Source organism: Mus pahari, chromosome 14 (assembly GCF_900095145.1).
Source record: "Mus pahari chromosome 14, PAHARI_EIJ_v1.1, whole genome shotgun sequence".
In the NCBI taxonomy this organism is placed as follows: Eukaryota; Metazoa; Chordata; class Mammalia; order Rodentia; family Muridae; genus Mus; species Mus pahari.
The window spans coordinates 64274695-64284844 of NC_034603.1; the positions used below are offsets into that span (position 1 = coordinate 64274695).

The following is a 10150-nucleotide window of genomic DNA, read 5'->3' on the forward strand; positions in this document are numbered from 1 at the left end:
GCTGCACTTCCAGAGGTCCTGAGTTCAATTTCCAGCAACCACATGGTGGCTCACAACCATCTAGAATGGGATCTGATGCCCTCTTCTGGTGTGTCTGAAGACAGCGACAGTGTACTCACATACATAAATTTTTTAAAAAATTTTTTAATCTCAAAAATTAAAAAGGAGAGTTCTTTTTTTAAAAAGTGACTTGAACTATTTGTCCCAATGATACCTACTAGGAGGTCCTGAGGAGAAAGTGAACCTAAACTGAGATTCGGGCTGTCCCAGGACAGCCACATGGAGACCTTGTGTACCAAAGCCACAGGCTCCCTAGGCCAGAAGAGGCAGTAAGTGGGAAGAGAAGTGTAGGTTCTGGTTCACCTGAAAGACTGGGAGGTGCACAGAGGAGCCCAGAGGGAAGAATCCAAGTAGGGAGACGAGGTTCTGCGACGTGGGGTCGGGCGGAAAGCTCGCCTAGAGAGAGGGGACGCACACAGAGGCCAGCCACGCAGGACTGGGCGGAGGGGCGGCGTCGCGGGGGGCGGGCACGGGGCGGGGCGGCGCTGTCAGTGCAGGCAGCGAACGGAATGCAGCGGCCGGAGGCCTGGCCACGTCCGCACCCGGGGGAGGGGGCCTCAGCCGCCCAAGCCGGGGGCGCAGCGCCGCCCACGCGAGCCACGGAACAGCGGGTAGGGAGCACGGAGTGCGGGGTCCTGGGGCCGCAGGATCGGTGGTGGGGGGCAACTGATTTGCCTCGGGCTCCTGAGCTGGGAACTTTGTGGCACCACTGCCCAACCCGGAGAGGGAGCCCAGGCCCAGGAACAGGAGAAAAAGTTTGTCCTGGAGCGCACGGGCGAGGAGGCCTGGCCTGAGTGGAGTGTCGCGGGAGGGACTGAAGTTCTGGTGAACTAGCCGTAGTCATAACCGACTTGGGTGGCCGGGATGGAAGCGAGATTCTAGCGGGACGAGGGAGGAGTGGGAGTGGCGAGGTGGTCTGGTTGGGCTCCCTTGCTCCAGGATGATGGCCGCGCGCATCTGGAACTGGGGGTCAGCTGGACACAAGGAGGCTCGGCGCTGCTGTTCCCCGGGCCTAGGTTCTGTGATACACTCCGACTCGGACTCTGGAGCAGTCAGTGCATGACAGAACTTGGGCCCGGTAGGACTTTCTGCGGACTCAGCGCCCACTTCTCGGACCTGCAGTGGAACATCTGTCTGGGAGTGGTGTGGGCACCGGAAATGGTCCATGTGGCACAGGGTTGGGCTGGAACCAGCTGTGGATTGGGGGATAGCTGGCTCCATAGAGCCCCGACTCGGTGTCCACTTTGCGTCAGGGGTTCCTTTCCCTTGTCAGTTTCAGGAACCTTCTCTCTACACAATCAAGGCTGTCTTCATCCTAGATAATGACGGGCGAAGGCTGCTGGCCAAGGTAACCCCTCCCCGCTGGAACCCCGAAGACAGTGCCATATGTCCAAGACAAGCGGACCCCACCCAGCCCATTTAACTCCTCCTATAGAAGAAACTCTGCATGCTGGGTGGCAGAACAGCCCAGCTTAGATTCTCTAGAGGTCACTTTGTCCACGCTATGCTTTATCAGGCTAACAGCGAGGGGCTGGGTGGGTGAGTGGGGATTCCTTCGGTTTCTTTCTCATGTTCCCTGGCATGTCTTCTTGTCCTTGCTCTGGCCAGCTGCATCCTGGGCGTGGGAAGCTCCACCAAAGGGATCAGTGGATAGTTGAGCCTGGGACCTAGGAATCCAAGTTCCTAAACTGTAGACAAAGTTGCCTATGTGCTTTTGTATTTCAGCCAGGTAAACACTAAGGACTTAGCATGATGATGTAGTCGAATCAGGTGGGATTGGGGATACTATCTAGTCTCCCCTTTTCACTTCACAGAGGTAGAAAAATTAAGTCTAGTGACGCTTAGTAGGTTGCCTGAGGTCACGGGGTTAGTCTCACAGTTGACACCAGGACTCAGGGTTTAGATTTGAGGCTCCAGGTAGTTTTCCTCGAACTCCCATTCAGTTATCCGGTATCCATCCTACATGGCCTGGGTGAGAGGAGCTAAAACTACATTTGAAGCTAAGTTTCAGGGTAGACCAGATGGCTCAGTGGGTAAGGCTGCCGAGTCTGACAGCTTGAGTTGGATCCTGAATTTACATAGTTGGAAAAGGAGCAGAGCCCTCAGGTTGTCCTTGGACCTCCATTCTTGACCCTCTACAACACACACACACACACTAAATAAATAAATGTTTAAAAAAAAAAAAAGAAAGAAAGAAAGAAAAAGAAAAGACTATAGAAAGAAAGAAAAATGCCCTAAAATTCTGCTACCTTGAAGGCCAGGCAATGGTGTTTGCTTTAAATTCCAGCATTCGGGAGACAGAGGCAGGTGAATCTCTGTGAGTTTGAGGCCAGCCTGGGATACATAATAAAACCCATTTCAAAAACAAACACACGCCTTTAATCCTAGCACTTGGGAGGCAGAGGCAGGCAGATTTCTGAGCCAGCCTGGTTTACAAAGTGAGTTCCAGAACAGCCAGGGCTATACAGAGGAACCCTGTCTCGAAAAGATGAAAAGAAAAAAAAAACCCACAAAAACTCAATAATAAATAAATAAATATAGATAGATAAAGGGCTGGCGAAATGGCTCAGCAGGTAAGAGCACTGACTGCTCTTCCGAAGGTCCTGAGTTCAAATCCCAGCAACCACATGGTGGCTCACAACCACTCGTAATGAGATCTGACGTCCTCTTCTGGTGCATCTGAAGACAGCTACAGTGCACTTATGTATAATAATAACTCTTTAAAATGAATAAATAAACAAAATTCCTGCCACCAATGTAATTAACTATAACAGAAATTAGTAATACTTAAGTTTTGATTTGTGTTTTGTTTTGTTGTAGACCAGGTTGGCCACAAACTTGTCCTGTTTTTCCTGCTTCTGCTTCTTGAGTGCTGAAATCACTGGCAAGCATGGAACATCATCCCCTCGTTTTTTTTGTTTTTTGTTTTTTGTTTTGCACGCATGCAAGAGTGTGTGTGTGTGTGTGTGTGTGTGTGCGCGCGCGTGTGGTTTTTGAGACAGGGTTTCTCCTCGCCTTGGCCATCCTGGAACTCAGTCTGTAGACCTGGAACTGAGAGAGTAGCCTGCCTCTGCCTCCTGAGTGCTGGGGTTGAACGATGCCACCACAACCAGCCCCGGATTAATTTTGTTTGCCTGTTTTGTTTTTTTGAAACAGGGGATTACTTTACAACCAAAGTTGGCCTGGAACTTACTGTGTAGCCCAGGTTATCACACAGTGATCCTACCTCAGCCTCCCAAGTGCTGAGATTACATTTGTGAGCCATACTTTTCTTTTTTTCTTTTTGAGGCAGAGTCTCATGTAGTCAAGGTTGGCCCAGAACTCCTGATCTTACTGCTTCTTCCTCCCAAGTGCTGGGAGTCCAGGCATGTGACACCACACCCAGCTATAACATCTAAGTTAGTTATTAAATGTGTTAAAGTCTTTTCAGTCTTCTTTAGCATTCAAATGAGTTTGTTCACCATGATAGGAGACCGCAGAGGGACTACTAACTTGCCTGCAGAATTGACTGTGGAATGCAAAGTTCACATGCAGAAATTTGAGCTTGACTACACCTTGCTTCAGCCAATGGGCAGAGGTTGATCGGCACTGCCAAAGCCTCTGGGGCCTCCTTCTAGAAGGTCCCATCCTTGTTATATATTAAGAAATTGAAGATGAAGCAGTAGTGAGGCACACCTTCAATCCCAGCACCTGGGAGGCAGACACAGGAGGATTTCTGAGTTCGAGGCCAGCCTGATCTACAGAGTGAGTTCCTGGACAGCCAGGGCTATACAGAGAAACCCCGTCTCGAAAAACAAAAAACTAACAAAAAGATTTATTGATTGATTTTATGTATATGAATACACTATAGCTGTCTTCAGACACACCAGAAGAGGGGGATCAGACCCCATTACAGATGGTTGTGAGCCACCATGTGGTTGCTAGGAATTGAACTCAGGACCTCTGGAAGGGCAGTCAGTGCTCTTAACCATTGAGCTATCTCTCCAGCCCATTTCTCTACTTTCATTTCTGTTTGCTTGGAATTTGTTTACGGGGACTGAGGAGCACATAGTGTCGGGAGGGAGGTGACAAGGAGGTCCAGCCCGGCCCCTGATGCTCTCTGCTAAGCCCCCTCCCGAGGCAGGAGCTAGCTCCGTGCGATGGCTATTGCCTTCTCTTTCTCACAGTATTATGACGACACCTTTCCCTCCGTGAAGGAGCAGATGGTTTTCGAGAAAAATGTCTTCAACAAGACCAGCCGCACCGAAAGTAAGGCCCGCCCATCCTCCTCGGGAGATCTCAGATGACTGACCGCCAGTGTCTGTCATCTTCTCCATCTGTCCACATCTGTCCACATCTGACCTTGTTGGCCTTCCACCCCCACAGGCCATTGCCTTCTCCTCAGAAGCTCTTTGTCCCTCCTCCCCAGCTGCGTTTCGCTCCCTTCTTTCCATCATCCCGGAACCTTCGCTCCCCATCCCGTTCATCCACACTTCTCCTGTTCAGCTGAGGAGGCTGACTGTGTGCCCCCTATACACACTTGGATCTGGTCCCAGGGCATTGCGTGGATGGAGGGTGGAGGGGTGGGGCGGAGCCGGGGGAGGTCAGCCTTGAACTGAGTTTGTTGACTCTTCAACAGGAGGTCTCTTCTCAAGACATAGTATCTGGATTGGGACCAAGGATTCAGAGCAGCCTCCTGGAAGTGGTGGTCTGGCTAGAGGTCCTTGAGAAAGGAAGTGGGAAACAAAGGGAGAGGCCTGGGGAAGCAGAGACCAGGCTAGCCCCAGGCTGGGTTTGGGGTGTGCTGACCTGAGAGCCTTCCCCCTTCCAGGTGAAATCGCATTTTTGGGGGGCATGACTATTGTCTACAAGAGCAGCATCGACATCTTCCTATATGTGGTGGGATCTTCCTCCGAGAATGAGGTGAAGTTCAGAGACTGGGTGACAAGAAGGGTCTGTGCTGGGCTGGAGGTGGGTTATGAAGGTTCACTGTTGGTACTAGCAATAGATCTGGGGGGTAGAAGGACAGCCAGAATGGGTCTCTCTGCAATCGTACACATCCGCCATGTTCCTTAGATCCCTTGGGACCCAGAAATGAAGTGTTCACACCTTCCATAGGGAGCTGTTGCTTCTGGCTGAGCGTATTGTGAGAAGGGGACACCCAGGGGATCACTCCACTGTCCCCGCAGCCCAAATCTAGTTCCCCCTCTCAAATCAAAGAGTCACTAGCCTCCAGCCAAGTCCTCTCTGATAAGGGAATGCTTCCTGTCTGGCCCACACAGGAGCTCAGAGGCCCGCTGTGGACCTCTGGGCCTCAGCTCTCTTCTTATCGTCCTCCATCTCCCTCCTCCTCAGCTGATGCTCATGTCTGTACTTGCCTGCCTGTTTGACTCTCTGAGCCACATCTTAAGGTAAGTAAGATGCTTCACACCCCAGGGCCCCAGCCCCAGGGCGGGGGGGGGGCTTTCCCTTTGTCCCAGAGGAGAGGCACAGGGAGAGGAAGGTCTTGTTACACCTAGCTCACACTGGCGTCCCCCTCAGTCCCCCACAGTCTCCTGAGTGCTGGAATTACAGGTGTGTACCAACATGCCCCACTATAAACTGTATTTTTAACTTTCCTGAATCCCCAGTTACTGATACCTACCCAGGAGCATAGCTTAGACAAACCAATCTAGGATGACCCTAGCCTACTCTGTGCTCAGGAGTCCCTGTCCCCTCTCTGCTCCCACTGTGTTTTATCCTTCTGCCCAGGCTTTGTTGGGAAGGGATGCTGGAGAGAAGAGCTGCCTCCCTTAGAGGGGGGCATGGTTCCTCTCAGCCACCAGAAAGCGTAGGCTCTTGTGTCTGCCCTCAGGAAGAACGTGGAGAAACGCTGGTTGCTGGAGAACATGGACGGAGCCTTCTTGGTGCTGGATGAAACTGTCGACGGAGGGTGAGGAGGGGATTGGGAGAAGAGATGCTGGGAGCACCCTGGTCCAACTCTCTCTGGCCAACTCGTCCTCCCTTCTCCTACCTATTCCTAGTGGTCCTCTAACCTTATTCCTACCTACTTATGAGGACAGAGGGTGGAATCATTATTAGTCCAAGTCAAGTCAAATGGGATAGTAGCCTGAGAGTCACCTACCGTGGGCCGCCGAATAGGTGGAGAGTATGGGGATACGGAGAGCAGGTTGATCTCCTATGCCGAGGAGGAATATAGACACCTGTCCCTTTCTGAGAGGACCTCAGAGAATCCTCCCCCAACACCAGTGAGACACATGGCATTGACTCTCTGTGAGTCTACTTTCCTTGTCACTAAAATGGGAACGAAAGGAAGCCAACACGATGTTGAGGGTCCTGCAAAATGATGTGTATAAAGCCCCATAGTTCTTGGTAGCTGGGGGATTTTTTTTTTTTTTTGGTCTTTCTCCTTGGTAAATATTGTCTCTCATTAATATGCCAGCAGACTCCTAAATGATTGGGAGCCTTTATGAGAAAAGTTGGTTAGTAGAATTTCTTGGAAGAGGGGACAATAAACAGAGGAGAGGAAAGTTCTGACTCTGGTAACAGAAACTTCATGAGTGTCTTTCCCTCACCTGGCCTTCGTTACCTCAGTGCCAGAGGCGCGGGGATTACAGCATCTTTGAAACAGCTGCCCATTTTATGGAGGAGGAAATAGAGGCTCCGAGATTCAAGCCACTTACGGAAGAGCACACAGCAAGGGAATTAGCAGGGTCAAGTCTAAAACCGCGGGGTGTGAGATGTTTCAGGCTACGCTTGGCGCGGTACCCAGCAACCCGAGAGCAGGGGCTTCTGGGAGGTCGGGGACGGCGAATGCCTCGCTCCTCTTTCTTTCTTTCTTTCTTTTTTTTTTTTTTTTTTTTTTTTTTTTTTTTTTTTTTTTTTTTTTTTTTTTGGTTTTTTGAGACAGGGTTTCTCTGTATAGCCCTGGCTGTCCTGGAACTCACTCTGTAGACCAGGCTGGCTTTGAACTCAGAAATCTGCCTGCCTCTGCCTCCCGAGTGCTGGGATTAAAGGCCTGTGCCACCACGCCCGGCTTCGCTCCTCTTTCTGTTTGTATTAACTGCCTGCTGCTGCTTGAGGTTGTACGGATGCCAGGATTCTAAATGCCAGGAAAACCTGGTCCCTGCTCAAGCGGCCTCCTCCCATCTCCACGCTTCCCTGAGCTAGGTTCAGGGTCTTTGCTTATTTTGTTTTTCACGTTTTTTTTTTTTTTACTCATTTTTACCTTTGATGACTGCGTGGACCAGAGCACAAGAGTGGAGGTCATAGGGTAACTGCTCCAGTCAGTTCTTTCCTTCTACCTCGTGGGCTCTGGGGCTCAAACTTGGTTTATTAGGTTGGTGGCAAGCACCTTTAACGGTCGTGCCATCTCACAAACCCCTCTGTCGAGCATTGCCCAAAGCTAGTCATGGAGGTGACCACGGTACAGTGTGTAGAAGGAGCAGAGCTGAGAGTCCCCATGGGAAGGGACAGGTGTGACCTCAGGACCATCTATGGGAAAGGTTCCCCTTAGGAGAGACACTACAGGGTATATTAAAGAGCTAAAAGTGGCTTGTCGGAGGGGGATGACATCACCAACTCACCCCCAAATTTTCTCTTATCTTGTAGTGTGATTCTGGAGAGTGACCCCCAGCAAGTGATCCAGAAAGTGAATTTTAGGGTAAGTCTTTTGGTACCTCATCACCATCTTTCCCAGACTGTATTTCCTGCCTTCCCTACTCTTGACCTTCCAGGGCACCAGACTGTCAGGGCTCAGCTGATGGGAGCCCAGCTACTCAGACATCTAAGAGGAAAGCTTCCAGTTCATTCTCCATAAAAGCAAAACCAAAATAGCTCCTCCTCATCCTCCAATGAGAGGCTTGGATGGATGAGTAACTGAGCCCTCAAAATGATTCCAGGGACAGCCTTGGGGCCTGGGCTGTGCTGGGGCTATGGTACTCTCTTCCGGTTGGCCTTTTTATGTCTGCAGTCTGGGTGACACCTTTCCCCTACTTTAGTTCCCTTCATGCAAACCAGAAGGGTCCCAGTTTGGTTAAGGATGCGGCTCAGTGGTAGAACACTTGGCTAACATGTGAGACCCTGGGTTTAATTCCTGGCAATGGAAGATGGGTTAGGGGTGGGGGTGGGGTTCCTGGCTTCCAAATGACAGGCTGCAGGACCTCTGTCTGCTAGGCAGCCATAACCGTGCAGTTCTGGATCACATTAACTACTACCCCCTTGCCCTGCAAGCCTTCACGTCTCTAATTCAACAGCTCCTTTCTGCTCTGACTGGACTTTGTGATTCTCCTTTCCCACAGACTGATGACAGTGGCCTAACAGAACAGAGTGTGGCCCAGGTAAGCCTCATGCATCTGCTTTGGCCAGAAACAGGCTAAAGGACAGGGAGAGCCCAGTGCCCCAGGGGAGAGAGTCAGAGTTAGGAAACCAGAGGTGTGGGACAAGGGATGAACTGGTGACTCAGAGCAAGTCACTGGAGGCTGCTGAGCTCTTGGCAGGTGGGCGGTGAGAGACAGGTGGGCAAATTCCCACCTGCTCACCTCATCTCCTACCCTAAACTAGCTACCCTAGTGATACCCAGGTTACTTGTTACCCAAGGCTCAGATCCCTCATATTCCCGACAACCTGAAATCCATGTGGGGCCATGCTGGGATGGTTAAGGGCCTCATCACCTCATAAGATCTGAACTCATCACGTCTGCCCTTAGCACACAGCTGCACAGCCCCGAGATGCATGCAGAATATGGCGGTGCAGTGTGTGTGTGTGTGTGTGTGTGTGTGTGTGTGTGTCTTGGTTACTGTTAGCAGATTGGGTTCCCAGCTTCACAGACTTCCTGGTAGTTAAGCCTAATGGCTTGACCTCCTATGCTCAGACTTACTCTGTTTCCAAGAAGTTCTGTTCCCTGGCATAAACCCTAGCATGGTAGCTCAGCAGAGATGGGCCTGTGTCATCAGTGGGGACACCAGATGTGACACCCACTTCTGTACGCTATCCTCAGCACCCCATCTGCCCTCTGGCTCCCCATGTGTCCTCATGTTCTGTTGGAAAAGAATGTGGCTGTGTGCTGGTTTTCAGAGTGGAAGCAGTAGGTTGGAAGAGCCAGGAGTAGTGGCTCACACCTATAGTCTCAGCACTTGGAAGGCAGAGGCTGGGTGATCTCAAGTTCAAGACCAACCTGAGCTACACTGTGAGTTTCCACCTAGGCAGGGATGTAGCCTGAGACTTTATATAAAATAAAATAAAATAAAATAAAATAAAATAAAATAGCATAAAATAAACCAACCTGGGCATGGTAACACACACCTGTAATCTCAGCACGTGGGAGGTAGACAGGAGAATTAGTAGTTCAAAGTCATATCAAGTTTAAGGCCAGAGTGATCTACATGAGAGCTTGTCTTAAAACCATAGTAATAAACAGTCCATTGAGATGTCTCAGCAAGTAGAGGCGCCTGCCTCCGAGCCTGATGGGCTGAGTCTGACCCCCTAAAAGTGTTTGCTGACCTCCACATAAACGCACAAAAGTAAATACATGAAATACACATTAAACATTCTAAAAGGGGAGTGTTGATGAGCAGAGCAGAGCAGAGCAGAGCAGAACAGCTGGGGAGAGCTAACCGCATGGCTCAGTAGTTAAGAGCGGTCCCAGCTCCTGCAGAGGACCCGGGTTCAATTCCAAGCATACACATGGTGGCTCACAACCATTTGTAACTCTAGTTCTAGGGGGTTCTGGTGTCTTCTGGCCTCTGCAGGCACCAGGCACACATGTGGTAAGCAGACGTGCAGACAGACAAAACACCTATGTACATACAAAGTTAAAAAGAAGAACAAGGCTGGAAGGGGAGATGAAGCCCTGGGTGTGGCTCCTGGCACTTCACCTCGTGGTGGAGCGGTGCAGGCTCCTGACACAGCGCTTCCAGTCTGGAGGCTGGGGGATCAAAGAACAAGGCTGTTTCAAAAACAAACACAAGCCAGAAAGCCAGAGCACTTTAATCCCAGCACTTGGGAGGCAGAAGCAGGCAGATCTCTAAGTTCGAGGCCAGCCTGGTCTACAGAGTGAGTTCCAGGACAGCCAGAGCTACACAGAGAAACCCTGTCTCGAAAAAAACCAAAA

General features: G+C 50.6%; 1 protein-coding gene across 2 annotated transcripts in view; it reads left to right on the forward strand.

Moving 5' to 3' along the window:
- Positions 1 to 556: 556 nt before the first annotated feature.
- The window catches only part of Copz2 (coatomer protein complex subunit zeta 2), an 11649-nt gene continuing 2055 nt past the window's right edge, over positions 557 to 10150 (forward strand). Inside the window, exons 1-8 of one of the 2 annotated variants that reach the window (XM_021213207.1) lie at positions 557 to 671; positions 1340 to 1408; positions 4227 to 4308; positions 4871 to 4962; positions 5395 to 5450; positions 5894 to 5971; positions 7651 to 7702; positions 8340 to 8378. In XM_021213207.1, the coding sequence (XP_021068866.1) occupies positions 570 to 671; positions 1340 to 1408; positions 4227 to 4308; positions 4871 to 4962; positions 5395 to 5450; positions 5894 to 5971; positions 7651 to 7702; positions 8340 to 8378 (570 nt within the window). In that variant the 5' untranslated portion in view covers positions 557 to 569. Of the gene's footprint in view, positions 672 to 1333; positions 1409 to 4226; positions 4309 to 4870; positions 4963 to 5394; positions 5451 to 5893; positions 5972 to 7650; positions 7703 to 8339; positions 8379 to 10150 lie in introns of both variants that reach the window. The other variant, XM_021213206.2, reaches the window with a different exon arrangement.